General features: G+C 40.7%; 1 protein-coding gene across 1 annotated transcript; it reads right to left on the bottom strand.

Moving 5' to 3' along the window:
- Positions 1 to 23977: 23977 nt before the first annotated feature.
- LOC123762404 (uncharacterized) lies at positions 23978 to 25250 on the bottom strand. Its single transcript, XM_045748918.2, has 2 exons — positions 25228 to 25250; positions 23978 to 24455 (listed from the first exon to the last, which is right to left on the bottom strand). Exons 1-2 carry the CDS (start codon positions 25248 to 25250, stop codon positions 23978 to 23980), a joined length of 501 nt encoding a protein of 166 aa, XP_045604874.2.
- Positions 25251 to 26193: the final 943 nt, after the last annotated feature.

Below are 26193 nucleotides of genomic sequence, written 5' to 3'. Positions count from 1 at the left end.
CACGAGAGTGAAGGTATTAACTTGAAGGTCCCTTGAAGAGTATCGTAGGTGGGTACTAGGGGTTTGTGGGCACCGTACCATGGGTGGGGGTGGGGGGGGGGAGTGTGGGCGGCATACCGTGGGAGGTGGGGAGTGTGGGCGGCATACCGTGGGAGGTGGGGAGTGTGGGCGCCATACCGTGGGAGGTGGGGAGTGTGGGCGCCATACCGTGGGAGGTGGGGAGTGTGGGCGGCATACCGTGGGAGGTGGGGAGTGTGGGCGGCATACCGTGGGAGGTGGGGAGTGTGGGCGGCATACCGTGGGAGGGGGGGGGGAGTGTGGGCGCCATACCGTGGGAGGTGGGGAGTGTGGGCGTTGTGCTGGAAGAGGGTCAGCGAGGCTGGCTGGGCGGCAGGAAGTGCAACAGAGTAATGTCAAACAGCGTCCCCTTGCCTCTTCCCTCTTCTCCCCCACACTCATCTTCCTCTTCTTTCTTCTCCGTCCCCTCCTCTCTGCTCCTCTCCTCCCCTCTCTCATCTTCGCGCCTCACCTCTCATCTCCGTTCACTTATTTGCTCTCAAAAAAACTGTCCACACTCCAGGTATAACTTCAATAGGCCTGTGTTGCTCTTGTATTTTCTGGGGAAATTGAATATTTGGACTCTTAATACTTTTATATTCCTTTTCCCTTACTAAAAAAAGAAGTGCCAATAAATGCACTTTCGAAGATCTTAAAAATATAATCCGGGAAAATATGACCTAATGACCTATGGATGGAATTTCTTTAAAATGAGAATTATTAGGGAAGTTTGGCAACCATGGATTTTCGAGGAGGTAGCTAGGTGTTTGTTGTGTGAGCGTCGCTAACACAGATCACAAGCCGCCTCTTAGGCTCAAACATGCTCGCTTTCGTTTGAGTAACGAAACGTTGACGTTAGTAGGAAATAACCGCGTTTTAATTGTAGTGTTATGAGAAAGTTTTGGTGATACTTATCTAATTTGAATATATTTTCCAGCTAGTGCCGAATTGTACACACACACACACACACACACACACACACACACACACACACACACACACACACACACACACACACACACACACACACACACACACATAAATTAACAGAATGCCTTGTGCCTTTGTGAGAATTAAACTTATCATTGTGTGATTATTAAGGTATGTGGATAAGTACTGGCGTGAACTTTATGCGGAGAAGTGTGCAAGTTAACCACAAGTTGTGAGTCGTGTCTGCGCACGCTAATATTCATCCCTATGGGATAACCCTATACCTTCCCCGACATTGTAACTCCCATAGAATCCTTTTCCTGAGAGAGAGCTGTGAATTCTGCAGCCCATCTTCCTGTTTAGACAGTATTTATAGTAACGATGTGGACTATCGCACACATATTGATGTAATGGACAATTAGAAAGTAGAATTTAGTACTATTGAATTTGAACAAACCGGAAAATGTCTTGTATTTATGTTGCTAATAAAACCTAACCTAACCATCCTAGCCCTAATATACGTTATCTGAGGCGTAATATAGTGCATATATGTGCTTTACTATGAATATTTAAGTAAGTTTTGTTTTTAACATTATTTACCGGACTCTGTAAAGTGAATAGTACAAAACTCTACTATCAAATTATCCATTACGTCAATATATGTACGATGGTGCACATATATACAAAAAGTACTATCTAAACACGAGGATGGGTTGTGATGCTGTGGCGCCAGCTGGTGATTGCCCTGTGAAAGGAACCGGTTTTAAAATAACACTTGAGTTTGCTGTAGTGTTGTGGAGATGGACTGATTTTTCTTTATGGTTGTTATAGTCTGTTTTTGTAATTGACTGTATCACTGTTTTCAGTTCAGTAGTCAGGGATAGAAGTCTCATTGTTACAAAATATCATTCATAAAACACTTATTAAGTTTTTTCTTGCCATATATTGCAGTACCCACTAGGTTATTCTTGCAAAGACCTGCTTGTTGCAGTGTTGGTGACATTTCCCACATAGTTTTGCAGGAATGTCTCTGTTAAAGTAGTTTTTTTTAGATCAAAGAACAATTTTTTCCACTTAAGTAACATGAAGTAAATAATACAAATTGTAATTAATATCATTAACGCATAGCTACAAAAATGTCACCCAAGGGCCTGTAATAAGGTAGTCCAAAACTATTTACTTGGCTTGGCAGTAGTGGTGTAAGTGTATTCAGGCTCATATTAGCGTGAAAACCTATATGATGTTAGCGCTGGAGAGCATAACAAATATTGCCTTCCCGAGCTAATGCTGCTACCAGGTTTTCAGTCCCATTTCGTATTTAACTTGTCATGTAGATATATGAGCTGGAACGTCCAGTGTGGCTCCGAAATATTAATAGCTGGCAAGATTTTTCATATAACTGTTCAAATTCAGTAGTAAAATCACTATCACGAGCAATAAATTTAAGACTCGGGACACCAACAGTTCGTTTAAGTATTTAGTTTCTAAAAATAATTATTTAGATATCTGAAAATTGTTTGATAATTTTAGCGTGATAAGGCCTCAAGTGTGCAGGTTTGTATGATTACTGTGGCATGTGTGGGTTGTTATATCTAGGAAGGTTCCTGCTTTTCTAGGATAGATGCTGCGTTTCTAGGATAGATGCTGCGTTTCTAGGATAGATGCTGCGTTTCTAGGATAGATGCTGCGTTTCTAGGATAGATGATGCGTTTCTGGGATAGATACTGCGTTTCAAGGATAGATGCTGCGTTTCTAGGATTGATACTGCGTTTATAGGATAGATGCTGCGTTTCTAGGATAGATGCTGCGTTTCTAGGATAGATGCTGCGTTTCTAGGATAGATGCTGCGTTTCTAGGATAGATGCTGCGTTTCTAGGATAGATACTGCGTTTCTAGGATAGATGCTGCGTTTCTAGGATAGATGCTGCGTTTCTAGGATAGATGCTGCGTTTCTAGGATAGATGTTGCGTTTCTAGGATAGATGCTGCGTTTCTAGGATAGATGCTGCCTTTCAAAGATAGATGCTGCGTTTCTAGGACGCATGTTGCATGCTACGTCTCTAGGACGGATGATGCGTCTCTAAGAGAGATGCTGTATTTCTAGTATATAATGATGTATCTCTAGGGATAGATACTGTGGTGGTAGGATAGATGCTGTGCGTCTCTGAGCTTATGGTAGCGGACTGTCCAGTGTTATCTCATTCTTACTCTCCAGTCATATACACAGACGGTAAAGGTATAATGAAAATATATTTACTTTTATATCATGCGACTTCAGTATGTGTGCAGAGTTTGTGTATGGTTTAAATTGGTAGTAATGAGTATTGTAAATGTGGGGCTGATATGAGAAGGCTATTAACTCTTGCACGAGAGCAATCACAGTGTACGAACTGTGGTTGTGATGCGGAGAGTTGGTAACGACCATAACTGAGAAACTGTGCTTATACCAGGGAGGATTAAAGTCGCAAATTAAAGACAATTATTGAAGAGGTAGGAGCAGAGAGGAAGAAAGTTAATTATGAGCATAATAGGAGGTGCAAGAGAGAAAGGAGAAGAGGAGCGAGAGAAGTGGTGAGGGCTGGTAGGATCAATGCACTGTTTGCATAAATTATGTTGCTTTTTTGACACTTTAAGCTAAAGTTTCTTCAGAGTTGTTTGAAATTTGCATATTGCTTGAGGAGCCTTAGGCAGGATGGCGGTAATGTGCCGCCAACCCGTCCAAATATGTGGCTAAAGATCATTTGTTTTTGGTATATATATATATAGTCCCCCTAGAGGCGTGTGTCCTATGGCTCACCTTGCGTAATTTACTTTGATTGATTGCTTTAATGCACGAAAATTGGACCTTGCGAGTATATATATACATTACCGTTCTGCCGAACTGTATCATATCTTTGCATTTTTTTTACATATTATAATTAAATTGGCTGAGTGAAAGTAATTTTGTTATGATTTTGTAACTTTTTTAAAAGATAATTTATTTGGTTTTGGTGTAAGTATTTTCATTATCTGCTAAACTGTTCATTCTCTCGGTAGATAGGGGGTTCATATTCCGTACGCTTATTCCATAATATCTTTACATGTGGGGATCTCATGAAAAAACTACTGACCCGAAACAAACCTCGTTGAAAGAGACGGATGTCGTCCGTGCCTTAACATACCTACTTGGGAACTGTCAGCTCCAATGAACTCAATATATAGGCAAGGCAACAACGTCACTTTCAAGGCGCTTAACGATGCACAAAGAGCAAGGCCCTAGCATGGCGCAGATAGTCTCTACACATAACCATATTATCACCAGAGATATCTCGACAAACAACACCATAATAATCGACACATACAGTGACAATAGAAAACTGAACATTGGCGAGGCATTACACATCAAGCAATCCAAGCCAACTAACATTAAATTACATTCTGCCATCTTCGAGAACACGACGAGGCATACAATATACTGCCTTAGCCATCATGGGAGCACAGGAGATTGGGAAGTTGAAACGGGCCTTTTGGCCCATAAGTAAGGCCCTTAACTTCATCCCAGGCTATATATCCGGCAGCACAAAAATTTGAAACATACGGGCTATTCATGCCCGTGCCACCTCTTGGGTTGCACGGTGGCTTGGATGGCTCCATCAATCAATCAACTTGTACTCATTCGAACTCTGTCTTTGATAATGTTGATATTGGTCAACAAAACGCATCTCTTAGCGTCAGACCAAATTTATTTAAATTCCAAAATAAACTTGGATAGTTAATTTTTCAACTTCCTTCCCAAGTGAAGAAAACATAAGAAAATAGAGAAGAGCCTTGGTAGAATTATTAATCGTACCCTTTCTGTCATATTCAATAATATATATATATATATATATATATATATATATATATATATATATATATATATATATATATATATATAATATATATATATATATATATATATATATATATATATATATAATATATATATATATAATATATATATATATAATATATATATATATATATATATATATATATATATAATATATATATAATATATATATATATAATATATATATATATATATATATAATATATATATATATATATATATATATATATATATATATATATATATAAATATATATATATATATATATATATATATATATATATATGCATTCAGTACAATGTAATGTAATATAATAGTGTGTGTGTGTGTGTACGGTATCTTTCATCTTTAAGCCTATTCGACCTGTGCTTTTCCTGTAGCGACGTCTGCCTCAAATCCCATTGTTCCAAAACATGCATCTGAACGGAGTGGTCACAAAGTTTCTCTCTGTATTACCACCATAAGTAATCTATTACTATTAGTTAATACGTCAAAGTCGTTGTGCAAAAAAAAAAAAATATGGGATAATATTTTCTTTAATTTATAGCACCAAACACATCACAGTGATGAAGTGACCTTGGAAAAAAAAATTCAGATACGTATATCTCTCTTGTTCTCTCTGATTCTGCCTCTCTCTTTCGTCCCTATATCTCTCTTCCTATTCCGCGCTCTCTTTTTGCCTCCCCCTCTGCGACTCTCCTGTATTAAGCTTCCCCTCACCCCATCTGTCTCTTTCTTTTTGTATTTCTGAGTGTTCTCGACAATCCTCTCCAAATTAAGCTCCCGTTCTGCTTCTTCTTTATCCTTATTTCTCCAGTACTGCTCTTGTGTTTGATTTGTGTGTTTGACTTCCATTGTTACATTGATGATTGATGTGTTGATTGTTACACTGGTGATTGATGTGTTGATTGTTATACTGGTGATTGATGTGTTGATTGTTGTACTGATGATTGATGTGTTGATTGTTACACTGATGATTGATGTGTTGATTGTTACACTGATGATTGATGGCTAGACAGTTACACTGATGATTTATGGGTTGTTAGTTACACTGATGATTGATAGCTTGAGTTACATTGATGATGATGGCTAGATAGTTCCACTGTTTATTGATGGGGTAGTTTGTTACACTGATGATTAACGAGTCGTTTGTTATAGTGATGATCAATGAGTCGTTTGGTACAATGATGATTAATGAGTCGTTTGTTACAATGATGGCAGCTTACATTGTTTTATCTTGAGCTTCCGGTACCTGTGATGCTATGGGGGGGGGGGGGGGGGAAATAAACCTTCATCACCCCAATAGGTGAGAGAAGGAGGGAGGTAAACCCTCACCTCCTCGACAACTGGGAGAAGAATGAAGTAAACCTTCACCTCCCCAGGTGAAGGTTTACCTCCTAGGAGGAGGTAAAACTTGTTTTACCTCCTTGTTGTTTTATAAAACTTGTTTTATATATATAATATATATATATATATATATATATATATATATATATATATATATATATATATATATATATATATATATATATATATATATATATATATATATACCTGCACTCAGGTATTTAATTTCCTGTGTTTGTAATGTGATCAGCTTGATGTTCGTGGCCATAAAATACTTTAGTTGGAAGAGAAGCATTTTGCGTTACAGCTCTGATCAGCTGTAAAGTGTGGGTGTCTGTGAGACATGAAGGACAGGTGAGTGTGTAGGTAGGTGAGTGTGTAGGTAGGTGAGTGTGTAGGTAGGTGAGTGTTTAGGTAGGTGAGTGTGTAGGTAGGTGAGTGTGTAGGTAGGTGAGTGTGTAGGTAGGTGAGTGTGTAGGTAGGTGAGTATGTAGGTAGGTGAGTGTGTAGGTAGGTGAGTATGTAGGTAGGTGTGTGTGTAGGTAGGTGAGTGTGTAGGTAGGTGAGTATGTAGGTAGGTGAGTGTGTAGGTAGGTGAGTGTGTAGGTAGGTGAGTGTGTAGGTAGGTGAGTATGTAGGTAGGTGAGTGTGTAGGTAGGTGAGTATGTAGGTAGGTGAGTGTGTAGGTAGGTGAGTATGTAGGTAGGTAGTGTGTAGGTAGGTGAGTGTGTAGGTAGGTGAGTGTGTAGGTAGGTGAGTATGTAGGTAGGTGAGTGTGTAGGTAGGTGAGTATGTAGGTAGGTGAGTGTGTAGGTAGGTGAGTATGTAGGTAGGTGAATGTGTAGGTAGGTGAGTGTGTAGGTAGATGAGTGTGTAGGCAGAAGAGAGACAAGAGTTGGTTTCATTATATGAGAGTTAGAGATCACTGATGATATAGTCTATCTTATATTCTTCGTGTCTGTGTGTTGGTAATGAACAGATACATTGATAATGACGTCTCGTGTCTCGTTTGAACTGAAGCTACATGTAATAAGTTGTTACCTTGATATTCATTTTATAATTTATCTACAAGATTAATCATACATTTCGAGTTAGTATTTTCGATGATCACTAACGATACTTTTAATAATTGACACCGTTACTTGGTTGATGGGGTTCTGGGAATTCTACTCCCCAAGCCTGGTCCGAGGCCAGGCTTGACTTGTGAGAGTTTGGTCCACTAGGCTGTTGCTTGGAGCGGCCCTCAGGCCCACATACCCACCACAGCCCGGCTGGTCCGGCACTCCTTGGAGGAAACTATCTAGTTTCCTCTTGAAGATGTACACTGCTGTTCCTTCAATATTTCTTATGCTCGCTGGGAGGATGTTGAACAACCGTGAACCTCTGATGTTTATACAATGTTCTCTAATTGTGTCTATGGCACCCCCTGCTCTTCAATGGTTCTATTCTGCATTTTCTTCCATATCGTTCACTCCAGTATGTTGTTATTTTACTGTGTAGATTTGGAACTTGGCCCTCCAGTATCTTCCACGTGTATATTATTTGGTATCTCTCTCGTCTCCTTTCTAGTGAGTACATTTGGAGAGCTTTGAGACGATCCAAATAATTTAGGTGCTTTATCGCGTCTATGCGTGCCGTATATGTTCTCTGTATTCCCTCTATTTCAGCAATCTCTCCTGCTCTGAAGGGGGAAGTGAGTACTGGGCAGCACTCAAGACGGGACAACACAAGTGACTTGAAGAGTACAACCATTGTGATGGGATCCCTGGATTTGAACGTTCTCGTAATCCATCCGATCATTTTTCTGGCTAACGCAATATTTGCTTGGTTATGCTCCCTAAACGTTAGGTCGTCGGACATCATTATTCCCAGGTCCTTGACATGCTGTTTTCCTACTATGGGGAGATTCGATTGTGTTTTGTACCCTGTATTATGTTTCAGATCCTCATTTTTGCCGTACCTGAGTACCTGGAATTTATCACTGTTAAACATCATGTTATTTTCTGCTGCCCAATCGAAAACTTTTTTAATATCCGCTTGTAGTTTTTCAATGTCTTCAGCAGAGGTAATTTTCATGCTGATTTTTGTGTCATCTGCAAAGGATGACACGAAGTTGTGACTTGTATTTTTATCTATGTCTGATATGAGAATAAGGAACAGCAGTGGTGCCAGAACTGTACCTTGAGGTACAGAGCTTTTAACTGCGCTTGGACTCGATTTTATTTGATTGACTGTTACTCTTTGTGTTCTGTTCGACAGGAAACTATCCAGCGTCCTACTTTACCAGTTATTCCCTTTGACCTCATTTTGTGTGCTATCACTCCACGGTCACATTTGTCAACTACCAGTTCTGTCATCCCGATTTATTTCTCAGTGAACATCATAATTATTTATGTGCGTCTTAGTAGTATCTTATTTTAAAGTCTAGCTCTAGATACTGACTTACAATAGTTTCTTAACAGGTGTAGACTTTATTTAGTGCTGTGCGTCGTTCTTATTAGGCACAGATTAGAACTCCCTGTGGGTCAAGGCTTTCATAACGAGTGTTGACTTTCTGGGTTACGGTGTGTCAATGTCTGCCCCCCGCAGGGAACTGGAACGTGTTGACAACTTCCATTACTGAATTATTCTCTTGGAAATTACCAATACAAAGTGTTATGGCCGAGTGACTAACCCCCCCCCCTCCCTCCCCTCCATGAAAGGAGGGGGCGGGGGGTTCACGTGACATGATAGGAACCTTGAGAACGTTGGCCCTGTTCACAAGAACACATTCTTCTGTTCACGCAACAACTCTCTATATAAATTATTAATAATAAGCCCAAGGAAATATATAAATTTAAATGGTGTAGATGTGTGTACCCTTCTACTAATTACTCTTGCGAGGGTTGAACGTCTCTTTGGTCCCGCCTGACCACCTGGGCTTCTCTCATATCTGCACTCACCACCTGGGTTGATACCCAATATCAACTTGATGCTGGGTATTCACCTCGTTGTATTCACCTAGGTGTGCTTGTGGGGGTTGAGCTCTGCTCTTTCAGGCCGCCTCTCAACAGTCAATCAATCAACTACCTGGCTAATAGGTACCTGGCTAACTCCCAGGTACCTATTTACTGCTATGTACCAGGAGCATAAGAGTGAAAGAAACTCTGCCCATTTATTTGCCGCCATCGCCGGGAATTTAACCCGGACCATAGGATTACGAATCCCAAGCGCTGTCCACTCAACCACAAGCCCCCCCCCCCCTGTGTGCATGCGTACGTGCGTACGTGCGTGTTGATATTCACTTGTGTACACTTTGTCTTGTTTATCTTCAAGGAATGTAATTTGGAAATGGATGTTGTCAACATGTTCCATCTCACTGCGGGGGCAGACAGTGGCATACTCGCTGTAGTTCTTTACAAGTCAAATAGTTAAGAAGTAAACGAAAGGAGGGGATTTAATCTGTGGCTGAGTTTATTCTTGGTTGACCAGGATTGTATTAAAGCTGATCGCCCACGGTTAACAAAACTAATTATCTGATCTCGACCTGGAAGCTATCGCCAGCTCAAGGTGACCATGTCTAATTTTCTCACCTTGTTAATATAACTTAATAACCTTAATGGGTGTTTCCTTCGTGGAGTAATAAAAGGGTAATTTTGTTTGCGTGAAAATAATTAGCAAAATCGACGAGATTTCATTAGGCACTTCGGTTAATACTACTTGTCTCCAGCACGTTTGCCATATTTTGAGAAGATCGTGTATTTCCTCAATCTCTCAATCTGAAGAAGATCTCAAAAGATCCCTCAGGGCATCTTATGAGAAGAGATCATGTTGCAGTCTCTTGTGCCACTTGCCAGAGGTGTGTGTGAGAGAGTGAGAGAGCGGCCACTTGTTGAATCACGCTGCATTCTACCATAAGTGTTGTTGGGTCACGCTACGTCTAGAGATCAACATTTTGTATTGTTCAACTGTAGATGTTGTTGACAGGTCCATCATCCTGCAAACGTGTCTGGTAAGGAAAGTATGAGGAGAAAGCGCTGCCAGGGGTGTTGTAGCGGTAGTGCTACGTGACGGTACCGAGGCACGGTCGGGTGTCGCGCTACGTGACGGTACAGAGGCAAGGTTGGGTGTCGCGCTACGTGACGGTACCGAGGCAAGGTCGGGTGTCGCGCTACGTGACGGTACCGAGGCAAGGTTGGGTGTCGCGCTACGTGACGGTACCGAGGCACGGTCGGGTGTCGCGCTACGTGACATTACCGAGGCACGGTCGGGTGTCGCGCTACGTGACGGTACCGAGGCAAGGTCGGGTGTCGCGCTACGTGACGGTACCGAGGCACGGTCGGGTGTCGCGCTACGTGACGGTACCGAGGCAAGGTTGGGTGTCGCGTTACGTGACGGTACCGAGGCAAGGTCGGGTGTCGCGCTAGTTGACGGTACAGAGGCAAGGTCGGGTGCCGCGCTACGTGACGGTACTGAGGCAAGGTCGGGTGTCGCGCTACGTGACGGTACTGAGGCAAGGTCGGGTGTCGCGCTACGTGACGGTACCGAGGCAAGGTTGGGTGTCGCGCTACGTGACGGTACAGAGGCAAGGTCGGGTGTCGCGCTACGTGACGGTACCGAGGCAAGGTTGGGTGTCGCGCTACGTGACGGTACCGAGGCAAGGTTGGGTGTCGCGCTACGTGACGGTACAGAGGCAAGGTCGGGTGCCGCGCTACGTGACGGTACTGAGGCAAGGTCGGGTGTCGCGCTACGTGACGGTTCCGAGGCAAGGTCGGGTGTCGGTGTTGGTCCGTCACCTTTCGTCAAAAATTTGTCACAACAACTTGCTCAGGTATATATGAGCTGTAATAATTTATTTTATTATATAACTAAATATTATACGGATGCTGTTATGTAGACGTGGTATACGCTTGTGTATTCTAACATTAATACATTTCTCTTGTAGTTGCCGTATATATATATATATATATATATATATATATATATATATATATATATATATATATATATATATATATATATATATATATATATATATATATATATATATATGTATGTATGTATGTATGTATATTATGGTTATGGTTATTATTGTACAGTTCTAAACCAGAAAATTATTAGTATATTATCTAGATGAAATTACTGATATATTAGATATATATATTGCGTATTATCGGTGTGAGATGTAAATATACCGAGTATACCCCCCTTGAGTGTTATTAGCAGCATTATGTAATTACGATACAGATTTAGTTTTATACAAACCCTAGTAATTATTGTTAAAATATAAGAGGAAATTGGCTGTGTTTAGTGCCTTACGGCAGGTAGTCTCCCCTTTATTAATTACTTTGATCTTCCTCCAACACTCTCCTTTATTAAATGTGTTTCTCAGGGAATTTTACTCCATAATCATTATCTAAATGGATGATTTGGTCAAAAGTCAGCTAACTTACTGACGCCGGTGAGAGCTAAACATGATCTATGTATGATAAATCGTGATTGTGTCCATTTGTTAAAGGAAAGATCTCCATCGTCCTTCGTAGCTCTTTGTGTTGACGTTGGTGTCCATATATTTGTCAGATTAGTGTCTACACCTGTCGGTTTTAGTGCCCCTGTCGGTGTTAGTACACCTGTCGGTGTTAGTACACCTGTCGGTGTTAGTACACCTGTCGGTGTTAGTACCCCTGTCGGTACCTCAATTCCCAAGCTCTGACATGTAAACCAGCATTAATAAACACTGATAATGAGCTGGGCCACCATATGCCTGCTCATCCATACATTAATAATAAGCTTTTACTCAAGTGTGAGAAGTTTCACGCCAATACCAAGACACATGTTATGAGGGTCGCCACCAGGGGGGGGGCTGCACTTCCGAGTTTGATTAGGAAACTTTCTTATATGACTAAGTGTGTTAATGTGTTTGTAAACTATTCAGTATAACAGTTTGGAAGATATTGACCAAATGAAGCACCAGTTTATGGATGAATCAAATTAAATTTGTAATACCATAAAATTAGGGCTGCAAGGCTGAGCATTTATAGTGTGCATTGTTTCTTTAAAGCTTATGTCTGCATATTTTTTAGCAGTTTACTACGAACTTTGTTGTAATATTGATCTATTACGTGCATTCCAATATATTTTAATATACGTATTAATATATATTTTCACCAGTTAACCAGAAGGCTGAAGATTGATGTTAAATCATAGATTCATGTGAAAATCATGTAAATTATGAAGCAATTCTGCTAGAACGATTTTGATGTAAATATTTATTAATTCATAAAATATATTATTTGGGTTATTCAGTACTGGTGAATCTTTATACCTTGTACGACATGACTAAATAATTCACTTGCAACTTTTTAATTATCTTCAATAGTTTTCAGTGCTATTTAAAAAAGCTCAAAATTTACAAATGATTACCTTTTTTTGGTTAAACTTTACACCGAAAATATCCAAAGTAGTTAATGTTAATTGTTTCAAGTCACTAGAAGACTAATCTGTCTAATTTCTTCACAACTTTTAACTTTATAAAGGTTTGTATGAATACAAAATACAAATATGAAGAAAGGTTAAGGTATTCCATTTTTGGAGATGCCTAATAGTAATGAAAGTATAATTGTAAATATATTAATAAATATATAAAATTAATATTTAGGTGAAAGCAAGATCAGCATTACCCCACACAACTTAAGTACAATATTGCAACAAGAAATATTTGCTGACATACCTCAAGCGTTAAAAATATATTTTTAGGTAAAATGGACAAATTATTTTGATAATCTGAAGTATGAAAAAACAGATATCTTTCGACAACCTTGATATATAACTATCGCATTAACATAGCAATGCTATCAGTTGTACATCATTGATGAAGAGCAATTTTCCTATAATTGTATATGTGGGCTTCACCAACGTATTCTAAAATGTAAGAGCAGAGATGGTGAGGGAAGAGAAAGTGTGTATGGTGATCACCGTCGTCACCCTATGGTGCTCCGGGTGCCCCACCAGTCGTCACCCTATGGTGCTCCGGGCTGCCCCACCAGTCGTCACCCTATGGTGCTCCGGGCGGCCCCACCAGTCGTCACCCTATGGTGCTCCGGGCGGCCCCACCAGTCATCACCCTGTGGTGCTCCTGGCGGCCCCACCAGTCGTCACCCTGTGGTGCTCCTGGCGGCCCCACCAGTCGTCACCCTATGGTGCTCCGGGCGGCCCCACCAGTCGTCACCCTGTGGTGCTCCTGGCGGCCCCACCAGTCGTCACCCTATGGTGCTCCGGGCAGCCTCACCAGTCGTCACCCTATGGTGCTCCGGGCGGCCCCACCAGTCGTCACCCTGTGGTGCTCCGGGCGGCCCCACCAGTCGTCACCCTATGGTGCTCCGGGCGGCCCCACCAGTCGTCACCCTGTGGTGCTCCGGGCGGCCCCACCAGTCGTCACCCTATGGTGCTCCGGGCGGCCTCACCAGTCATCACCCTGTGGTGCTCCTGGCGGCCCCACCAGTCGTTACCCTGTGGTGCTCCGGGCGGCCCCACCAGTCGTCACCCTGTGGTGCTCCGGGCGGCCCCACCAGTCGTCACCCTGTGGTGCTCCGGGCGGCCCCACCAGTCGTCACCCTGCGGTGCTCCGGGCGGCCCCACCAGTCGTATACTGGTCCCTTAGCCTCCATTACCCCACACACACATTCTCACTTACCACTCTCTCTCTCTCTCTCCCCCTAGTGTCCCCTTACACCTGCCACCCCTGATGAGCTCACGGCCAACCCGAGCTCCATTCTTCACCTTACATCGTAATTGGTCGCTCCTTCCATTTCACGCCTTTTGAAAATTGGATATTTGATACCGCAAGACTGTATCGAGCTTTAAGTTTACTGTGGGGGTGGATAGGTGATCTGGGTCAGTAGTAGAATCTCCCGATTTCGGGAAGCGAGAATTCGTTTTACATGTAGAAATTATAGGCAGACTTCCGTGCCTATACACACACTGAGCGCGCGCGCGCGCGCACATACACACACACACACACACATACACACACACACACACACACACACACACACACACACACACACACACACACACACACACACACACACACACACACACACACACACACACACACACACACATACACACACAAGCAGCACATGGTCAAAGGAGGAGCTAGATAGTAAACGTGAAGGTCTTATAACAATAATGAGAGAGATTATAGCGAGAGCGGATAACGATAGATCACGACTGTTGATAGTCGGTGACTTCAACTTGAAATCCATAGACTGGGAAGCATATGAAGCTAAAACAGAAGATTTTTGGACCTGTAAATTTGTAGACCTCATCTTGGAAACATTCTTGTATCAACATGTTAAACAAGCTACGAGGATGAGGGAAGGGGACGTTCCCTCCATGCTAGATTTGATATTTACCAGGAAGGAGGAAGAGGTATTTGACATTCAGTACCTTCCTCCCTTGGGTAAAAGTGACCATGTCTTTTTGGGAATAAAGTATGCAATGCGTTATAAGCTGGAAGAAAATAAGGAGGTTGAAGCAGTTGAAAAACCAGACTTCAGGAGAGGACATTATGGTGACCTTAGAAATTTTTTTAGTGAGTATAATTGGACAGACTTGATGCTAGGCAAGGAAGTGAATGAGATGTATGGCAAGTTTTGTGAAATATATGATAAAGGCACAAAAAAATTTATACCAAAACAGAGATGCAGAACTAGGAAACAGGATTGGTTCAATAGAAATTGCGAGAGGGCTAGAGACCGAAAGACACAAAAATGGAATCAATACAGGAAGAGGCCGAACCCCCAAACATACCAGCGATACAAAGATGCGAGAAACAACTACACGGCAGTGAGGAGAGAGGCAGAAAGAAATTTTGAAAAAGGGATTGCGGACAAATGTAAAACAGAACCAGGTCTATTCTATAAATTCATAAACAACAAATTGCAGGTAAAGGATAATATTCAGAGGTTGAAAATGGGAAATAGATTCACGGAAGATGAAAAGGAAATGTGTGAAACACTAAACGAAAAGTTCCAAAGTGTGTTTGTACAAAATGAAATCTTTAGGGAACCAGATACAATAGGAATTCCAGAGAACAACATAGAACACATAGAGGTGTCTAGAGACGAAGTGGAAAAAATGCTCAAGGAGCTCGGTAAGAACAAAGCAGCTGGCCCAGATGGCGTTTCACCATGGGTTCTGAGAGAATGTGCATCTGAGCTCAGCATTCCACTTCACCTGATCTTTCAGGCATCCCTGTGTACAGGAATCGTAGCAGACGGGTGGAAACAGGCTAACATAGTTCCAATCTACAAAAGTGGCAGCAGGGAAGACCCCCTCAATTATAGACCTGTATCATTGACAAGTGTAATAGTGAAAGTATTGGAAAAACTAATCAAAACTAAATGGGTAGAACACCTAGAGAGAAATGATATAATATCAGACAGACAGTATGGTTTTCGATCTGGAAGATCCTGTGTATCGAATTTACTCAGTTTCTATGATCGAGCCACAGAGATATTACAGGAAAGAGATGGTTGGATTGACTGCATCTATCTGGACCTAAAAAAGGTTTTCGACAGAGTTCCACATAAGAGGTTGTTCTGGAAACTGGAAAATATTGGAGGGGTGACAGGTAAGCTTCTATCATGGATGAAAAATTTTCTGACTGATAGAAAAATGAGGGCAGTAATCAGAGGCAATGTATCAGAATGGAGAAATGTCACAAGTGGAGTACCACAGGGTTCAGTTCTTGCACCAGTGATGTTTATTGTGTACATAAATGATCTACCAGTTGGTATACAGAATTATATGAACATGTTTGCTGATGATGCTAAGATAATAGGAAGGATAAGAAATTTAGATGACTGTCATGCCCTTCAAGAAGACCTGGACAAAATAAGTATATGGAGCACCACTTGGCAAATGGAATTTAATGTTAATAAATGTCATGTTATGGAATGTGGAATAGGAGAACATAGACCCCACACAACCTATATATTATGTGAGAAATCTTTAAAGAATTCTGATAAAGAAAGAGATCTAGGAGTGGTTCTAGATAGAAAACTATCACCTGAGGACCACATAAAGAATATTGTGCAAGGAGCCTATGCTATGCTTTCTAACTTCAGAATTGCATTTAAATACATGGATGGCGATATACTAAAGAAATTGTTCATGACTTTTGTTAGGCCAAAGCTAGAATATGCAGCTGTTGTGTGGTGCCCATATCTTAAGAAGCACATCAACAAACTGGAAAAGGTGCAAAGACATGCTACTAAGTGGCTCCCAGAACTGAAGGGCAAGAGCTACGAGGAGAGGTTAGAAGCATTAAATATGCCAAAACTAGAAGACAGAAGAAAAAGAGGTGATATGATCACTACATACAAAATAGTTACAGGAATTGATAAAATCGACAGGGAAGACTTCCTGAGACCTGGAATTTCAAGAACAAGAGGTCATAGATTTAAACTAGCTAAACACAGATGCCGAAGAAATATAAGAAAATTCACCTTCGCAAATAGAGTGGTAGACGGTTGGAACAAGTTAAGTGAGAAGGTGGTGGAGGCCAAGACCGTCAGTAGTTTCAAAGCGTTATATGACAAAGAGTGCTGGGAAGACGGGACACCACGAGCGTAGCTCTCATCCTGTAACTACACTTAGGTAATTACACTTAGGTAATTACACCTTCACCTTACATCGTAATCGTGCCTCACAGGTCTAATAGAATTCTATAACCAAAGAACACAAATTAGGCAAGAAAGAGAAGGGTAGGGAGACTACATTTTCTTGAACTGCCAGAAAGCCTTTGACACAGTACCTCACAAAAGGCTGTTACAAAAGTTGGAGCAACAGGCAGGAGTAAAAGGAGTGCTCCAGTGGATAAGGGAGTATCTAAGCAACAGGAAACAGCGAGTAACTGTGAGGGGGGGGGGGGAGGGAGGCATCGGAGTGGGGAGATGTCACTAGCAGGATTCCACCAGGTCAACCTAAAAGAAATGTTTAACAAATGGCTGTTAGAGTTTAACTCAAGTAAGTGCAATGTATCTAAACTAAATGCGGAGAACAAGAGGGCATATAGGGAAAGTACCAATTGGGAGATGAAATCACTTAAGATCGGATAGAAAGATCTTTCGGTTGATATCACACCGAATTTATTTCCCGAAGCCCACATCAAACAAACATGAAGCCTATCAGCAGCGAATGTTTGGCTGGTCAACATAAGAACTGCCTCTACAAATTAGAGTAAGGAATCATTCAGAACCATATTTACCACATATATACCAGATCAGTCGTGGAATATGCAGTACCAGCGTGGAGTATCTAATTAAACATAAAATAAAGTTGGAGAAAGTTCATCATACTAGTCCCAGAACTGAAAGAAATGATTTAAGAGGAAAGACTACAGGCATTGTCTTCTCGTCACTCGAAGACTAAAAGAGTCAGGAGATACATAATTACGTCGTACAAAATTATCATGGAAATTCGTAAGACAGACAATGACAGACTATTTAACAAGTGTGGTACTCGAACAAAGGAACACAGTTGGAAATTAGTAACAAAATGAGCCACAGAGACTAGAAATATATTTTGTAAGTGATATAGGAATTAATAAAGGGAATACAGTAATAAGTAAGGTGGTGGAAGCAGACTCCATACACAGTATTAGATATAGATGTACTAGAGCCCAGTAAACGCAGGAACATGTACACCAGCTGATTGAAAACCGAGAGGCTGAAGCTCAACCTATTCCCAAATTCACAACATTATACACTTGTTTAAGGTAAATATTTAGAAATATGCAAATAATTTATAAAACGTGTTGGCTTATCCGGAAAATATACCCAGCGGGATGATCCGTTAGTTCCGCCAAGGTGCCGGGGCTTCCTCCCGGGACACCATCAGCGTCGGGCCGCACCGCCGGGCCAGGTGCTTTGTACAGCTCATTACGGCAGGTGCACAGCTGAGAAGGAAATATGGGTGGAAGGTTCCGTGGAGTGTTTTATAACTTCACCCCCCCCCCTTCCCCCCCTCTCCACTTATACGGCTAAACATCCTGCTAGATGGGATTTTTCAGTCGTTCCTCCTGTTTAGATAGTACTTACAGTAACCATGTGGACCATTGTACATATATCGACGTATTAGAAAGTAGAATATGGTACTATTGAATTTAGACAAACGAAAAGCTTTTGTATTTATGTTGATAATATCTAACCTATCCTAACCATCCTAGGCCTAATACACGTTATTCAAGGGCCTAATATAGTATATATATATATATATATATATATATATATATATATATATATATATATATATATATATATATATATATATATATATATATATATATATATAATATATACATATAGACTATACTAGGCCTAAAAGTAATTAAGTTCGGTTTTTTAGCTGTATTTTTTTCAATATAAAGTGAACTGTACTAAATTCTACTATCTAATTGTCCATTACGTCATATCTAAACAGTAGGATTGGTTTGATTTTCTAGCATTACATAGCATGCTCTTTGTATTAGTTTAGGATTACTGCATAATGATACATGCACATGTATTTAAGTATGTTAATAATGTGAAATATCTCTCTTACACACACACACACACACACACACACACACACACACACACACACACACACACACACACACACGCTCGGGAATCTGTACACCAGTTGATTGACAGTTGAGAGGCGGGCCCAAAGAACCAAAGCTCAACCCCCGCAAGCACAATTAGGTGAGTACACACACACACACACACACACACACACACACACACACACACACACACACACACACACACACACACACACACTAATATATTTTGCTTGCGAGGCAGAGCGTGTTGATAATAGCATATAATTCCCATTTGCCTTTTTGTCATAATGCTGTATTGTAGGAGCACTCGTTCTTTGTGATACAACAAATATATTGTAAATGGAGTTTTGATGATGTGAAGTGGGAATGACCGAATAGATTGGACTTCATGTTGTGTTTCGGTCCACATCCGTACTGCATCATAATAACTCTTAAAATCCCTTTTGAAACGATCATTAAGTCATTTTCCCTTCACAATGTATCATTTCAAAAGAGAATCAGTTTTCATCAAAGTTCATTTGAGATTTACATCGTAAAATAACACGAATGGGAAAACCTAGCTTAACGAAAATGAACACGAGGAAGCTACTGTAAGAAACATGTTTATCAACAATAGGGTATCAAAAATATATAATTTTCGAGAACTGTAACTAGTGGCAGTTTCCTGCAGGAGATTGAGAACAATGGTGTAGTTTTTTACTGTACAGGTGTCAGGGGAAAATTATTTAACAAAGCTTTCAAACGGTAATTAAAACACAAGCATTTTCATTTAATCACTCTTGAAGAGGCATCCTCATTAGTTTACAGAACAAAAAATCACTTTGAAAACGTGTTGCATCCAGTAGTAATGTGACATTTGCCAGTTTCTCATTAGATTCACATAATCATTTTAAGAGTTTTGAGTTACATGAGAGCCTCGGGTTAAGTCTTTCAAATGATATTTCAATGATTAATAACAATAATAGAACAACGGGATGTTAGTGGAGGCAGATGTAGACTGTATACATGTTCCCGTGATCGTATACGGGAATATGATCAATTGAATTATTTATATCTAGTATTTTGTATTTTTTTCGTTATTCAGTTATAAAAGTATGAAATATATATCATGTGATAAATTGTGTAGTAGGCATAGTATGTGGCAGTGATGTATTGTGAGTGATGGAGGAAGATAAACATTTTCAACATAGGAGGTGGAGGAGAGGAATAAAGATGACGATTCTTTGATATCCTGAGCAGCCCTGGTCATGAGTCCCCACACTGGGGCAGGTCCTTCCACTCTGAAGAGTGTACACCCTCCACCCTACCCGCCCCTACAACCTTTTACACCCCATTTTCTACATCACTTTCCCCTACTCACCTTCCTTGCCATTTTACCCATTTATTTCAAGATTACTAAAGATGCGGCGAAAGACTTTTGGTTCAAATGAAATTTATATCTAGTATTTTGTATTTTTTTCGTTATTCAATTATAAAAGTATGAAACATATATCATGTGATAAATATATATCATGTGACTTTTATATAATTTGTCTTATATTATTCGAATTGTATGTTTAAATGTACATGATAATTTGGTTATGTACTATTTTGGGCTAATGAGTTTCAGTTGGTTAATGAGTGTGTGTACTCGCTTAACTGTGCAGGCCGGGATTAAACTCTTTGGTCCCGTCTCTCAACCTTTAATCAACTGGTGTACAGATTTCTCAGGCCTACTGGGCTCTATCATATCTACATTTGAAACTGTGTATGGAGTCAGCCTCCACCACATTACTGCCTAATGCATTCCATTTATTAACTACTTTGACACTGAAAAGTTCTTCCTAATGTCTCTGTGGCTCATTAGGATACTCAATTTCCATCTGTGTCCCCTTTTGTGTATTTACTATTTACGATTACTATTATATATTACTATTTACTAGTATGTGTATTACCTAATTGTATTTACTATTTGTGTCTGCAGAATCGAACTATTAGCTCTTGGACCTTGCCTTTCTAACCAATCTACTTTTTTTCTTCTATTATGTTTGCTTCGTATATTTAGTGTAGTTGGACAGACAGATAGACAGCTTTGATAGCTAGACAGCCCCGTCGCAGTTGTTTTACTCCCCGGTACCTATTTACTGCTAGGTGAACAGATGCATCAGGGTGAAAGAAACTCGACCGCCACCTCCGGGAATCGAACCCGAGCCATTGGGACTACGACCATTGGGACCCTGGAGGATAATTAGACCGCCAAAAGGGTTTACTGACCAACCAGCAAGAATACTTTAGGCCTAACATTACGGCAGGACTAAAAAAGTATTCTTGAGGAGTTTCCTTTAGTGAGGACTGAAGTAAACTCGTGTATATACACCGAGATGCGGGGTAAACTCGCGGTGTATATATCCCCTCTTGACATCATGGGCAAATCAACATGAAGATTACTTACTAGATAAACCGAGAAAATAAGTTAACCTCAATTAATTATTGTAAAAAGCATGTCAAAGACTTTCTTTCGGAAAATAACTAATTTTTTCACAAAATTTTCGACTGGATTAATAAAACAAATCTCCACCAATTCGTTTTGGAATTGCACCATCACGAGTTTGTTCACAGAGAACGGTGGTTTCTCAATACCTGAGATAATCGAGGGGAGACAATAGGAAAAACAGGAGGAATTGTGACTCAGAATATAGGGAGCAATTGGCCGAGGTAATATTTCAGGAATTGTGTTGACTTGTAGTGTGCGCGGCGGTCCATTGACTGGGACGGCAGTGTCTGTTGCCGTATAAAATATTGACTTCTCCCGCGGAGTACAGTGTTGCACACGTTTATTGTACTTCTTGTAAGAATGGTTGCAGTGATAACTTAACAACGTTAGAATTAGTAGCATTATTATTATAATCTGAAGGGAAGGGGGAAGGGAACTATCAGAGGGAAAGCGCCAAGCCTTTACGACTATATAGCACTGGGAAGGGGTCAGGATTTTAGTTGCATTTTTAGTAGAAGTCTTCGTCATTGTTTGTTATTGTTCGCTAATTAACATTGGTACTTCTATTGCATGCACGCATCCTCACGCACGCGCGCGCGCGCGCACATACACACACACACACACACACACACACACACACACACACACACACACACACACACACACACACACACACACACACATACACACACACATACACACACACATACACACACACATACACACACACATACACACACACACATACACACACACACACACGTTGGTCTGACAGCTGAGTGGACAGCGTTCGGGATTTGTAGTCCTAGGGTCCGGGGATCGATCCCCGGCGATGGCGGAAACAAATGGGCAGAATTTCTTTCACCCTGATGCCCCTGTTCACCTAGCAGTAAATAGGTACCTGGGAGTTAAACAGCTGCTACGGGCTGCTTCCTGGGTGTGTGTGTGTGTGGGGGGGGGGGGGGTCAGTTGACTAATGGACAGTTGAGAGTCGGGTCCAAAAAAGCCAGAGCTCAACCCCCCACAAGCACATGTCCTAAGGGCCTGGGTTCGATTCCCAACCGTGACAGAAACAAATGGGGAAAGTTTCTTTCACCCTGATGCATCTGTTCACTTAGGTGTAAATAGGTACCCAGAAGCTAGACAGCTGTTACAGGCTGCTTTCTGAGTGTGTGTGTGTGTGTGTGTGTGTGTGTGTGTGTGTGTGTGTGTGTGTGTGAGTGTGTGTAATCGCCTAGTTGTGTTTGCGGGGGTTGAGCTCTGGCTCTTTGGTCCCGCCTCTCAACCGTCAATCAACAGGTATACAGGTTCCTGAGCCTACTGGGCTCTATCATATCTACACTTGAAACTGTGTGTGTGTGTGTGTGTGTGTGTGTGTGTGTGTGTGTGTGTGTGTGTGTGTGTGTGTGTGTGTGATTGCAACCAAAATAGATTGGTTAGAGAGGCGGGGTCCAAAAGCTAATAGCTCGATTCTGCAGGCACAAATAGTAAGTACAAACATGCCACACACGCACATTTGGACTTAAAAGCTAATGTTCCAGCTAGTAACCACTTTTAGGTGAGTACAGGTACACAAACACAAACATGGCTTCATCTAAATTTTTGTGACTTGTGATTCAATGCATGTTTTCTTTTGTCACGTGTGTTTACTCTTGTAATAGCGTTTGCTTGTCGGGGAATTTAGTGGACGCTGCTTGCAGATACGGACGCTTTGTTTGAAAATGTTTTGTAAAGTGATGAGAGTATTGTTTGTGTTGCGTGTGCGGATGTGGGTGTGTATATATGTATATGTGTGTATGTATGTGTGGGTGAGCGATGTAAGGGCCATGTTGACCAGACCACACACTAGAAGGTGAAGGGACGACGACGTTTCGGTCCGTCCTGGACCATTCTCAAGTCGATTGGTCGAGTCTATTCTCACAATCGACTTGAGAATGGTCCAGGACGGACCGAAACATCGCCTCTGTAATGCTTTTGCGCTACCGCTCACAGGATGAGTATGGGGTGCACAATAAACTAGCCGCCTTCGGCGGCAACAATAAAAAAATCAATCGTCGTCCCTTCACCTTCTAGTGTGTGGTCTGGTCAACATACTTCAGCCACGTTATTGTGACTCATCGCCTGCCGATGTAAGGGCCAGTTCTATAAAGTGATCTGTGACAAACAATTATGAGGACTGTTACTACTTCTAACGTTACTCGCCTTACATATCTTTTTTCTGTCAGAACTATTGGCTTAAACAAATAATAAATTCGCCTTCGTAACAGTTAAATAACTATTATAGTACAACGACATATTTCGCAGCACGCGTGATATTTTGGCTTAAACGTAACAAATTACTGGAAATCATAATTGAGTTACATATCATTAACATTGACAGAAATTAAGGTAAACACGTTAGATTTATACATTTAATGCATTCATTAATTAGTAGACACATTATTTTGATGTAATTCCTTCATATGAATAATTTCAAGAATCTATTGGCCATCCATGTGCTAGTATTGACAGGAGAGGTCAGCTCTCTTCCAGTGTTGTCGTAAGATGTCAAATCTCTTCTAGTTTTGACAGGAGAGGTCAGTTCCCTTTCAGTGTTGTCATAAGATGTCAAATCTCTTCTAGTTTTGACAGGAGAGGTCAGTTCTCTTTCAGTGTTGTCATAAGATGTCAAATCTCTTCTAGTTTTGACAGGAGAGGTCAGTTCCCTTTCAGTGTTTGTCATAAGATGTCAAATCTCTTCTAGTTTTGACAGGAGAGGTCAGTTCCCTTTCAGTGTTGTCATAAGATGTCAAATCTCTTCTAGTTTTGACAGGAGAGGTCAGTTCCCTTTCAGTGTTGTCATAAGATGTCAAATCTCTTCTAGTTTTGACAGGAGAAGTCAGTTCTCTTTCAGTGTTGTCATAAGATGTCAAATCTCTTCTAGTTTTGACAGGAGAGGTCAGTTCTCTTTCAGTGTTGTCATAAGATGTCAAATCTCTTCTAGTTTTGACAGGAGAAGTCAGTTCTCTTTCAGTGTTGTCATAAGATGTCAAATCTCTTCTAGTTTTGACAGGAGAGGTCAGTTCTCTTTCAGTGTTGCCATAAGATGTCAAATCTCTTCTAGTTTTGACAGGAGAAGTCAGTTCTCTTTCAGTGTTGTCATAAGATGTCAAATCTCTTCTAGTTTTGCCAGGAGAGGTCCGATCTCTAGTGTTGCCAGTGAAGATGTTATTAAACTAATACAAAACTAAAACCAATCAATCCCCAGATTCTGACGATGTATTTTCTAAGAGGATGGTGGAATATAAATTCAGAACCGGTAGCAATACAATTTATATTGTTAGCTTCTTCATTACCTTACCCGTGAGAGACCCCATTTCATGTTATAGAGGCTTTAGCACTGTAGTATAGAATGGGTGTAAATTATCTTGAGGGTAAAAAAGAACATATCAAAAAATTAATCCCAGGCATTAGAAACCTACTTTATGGTGAGGACTACAACATTCATTCTCAGGAAATGTGTATAACGAGAGGGGGACATGATCGTAGTTTAGAAATGAATGAAAGGTTTTAGAAAAAAGATCCAAATAGAGTTCTAAAGATATCAGCAATAGTTTAAGACAATTATAAATTAAAATATCAGCAGAAGTTTAGATTTAGAACAAAATAAGATAGGCAAACAGTGGGAATATGGATTTGCTGCGTGGAGCGCGTTACTAAGTAGCAACACTGAAGAGACCTCAATGGAAGATTTTATTCCTAAAGTAGATAACTGCTTGAGTGAGAGACTTTGATATGCAGAGTGGCTACCTTTCATGGGTTAAGGTCTTGTGCACATTGAGTTATTTTGTAATTATTACACTGTCAAATAATTACAATAATATATCCACAATAACTTATGCAGCAGCAGCAACATCAGTCAACTTAACATCCACACATATATGAAACAATCACCTTCGCGTTCGCAATCATCACTTACTTCTGTAAGACGAGCAGCGACATAGTTAACATTAGCACCCTCACACTTAGATGCCGAAGAAAATATAAGAAAATTCACTTTCGCAAACAGAGTGGTAGACGGTTGGAACAAGTTAGGTGAGAAGGTGGTGGAGGCCAAGACCGTCAGTAGTTTCAAACCGTTATTTGACAAAGAGTGCTGGGAAGACGGGACACCACGAGCGTAGCTCTCGTCCTGTAACTACACTTAGGTAATTACACAACTTAAGCGCAGCTTAGGCCACACCATCGTTCACAAAGGGTTCTGCATGGGGTGATAGCAACATGCACGGCAGCAACAAGGTGATCACAACAGTAAGAGTAAAAACAGCAACACCAGACTCCCCTCCCCGCACCAGACTAACACTGGAAGCGTCCAAGCCTCCCCATAATTCCCAATTCACCTTTCCCCCAATTTAACCCAATTTTGTTCATTCCCTGTCCCTTCGCCCCCTCATTGTATTATTCATTTTCTACTCCCCATACTCGCATTATACATCCTCGACTGAATCATGAATACGATTTAGTTCTTATGATAAGCAAGGTGGTAATTCCAGAAATTAGGTATGTTTAAAGCTTGACTTTTTGGTCCTGAATATGTAACTTAACAGTTGTTTTATAAAGAAAATGTAAGTTAGAATTTTATAATATATTTTCAGTATAACTTATAATTTCATTATGTATGTAAAATATAAATTAGAATAGGATTATGCCTAAAATGTAATTCAGAATTTTATTCAGTGGTGTTTTTCTGTTTCAGTAATATTTCGCTCCTTGCTCCAGGGAGTAATCCTCACACAAACCCAGTCACCCTTCTATATATTCCTTATCTTATACCCGTTATATTGTCACCTCATTTATTTCCAATTGCTCGCTTTTAATTGGTGTTAAACGCTGGAATTCTTGTTCTTTGTCTCCTATATTTGTTTCTTAACATGACGTTGTAAAG

Source organism: Procambarus clarkii, chromosome 2 (assembly GCF_040958095.1).
Source record: "Procambarus clarkii isolate CNS0578487 chromosome 2, FALCON_Pclarkii_2.0, whole genome shotgun sequence".
NCBI classification, from domain to species: domain Eukaryota; kingdom Metazoa; phylum Arthropoda; class Malacostraca; order Decapoda; family Cambaridae; genus Procambarus; species Procambarus clarkii.
The sequence above is the reverse complement of the archived record's forward strand: the minus strand, read 5'-3'. Positions and strand labels throughout refer to the sequence as shown.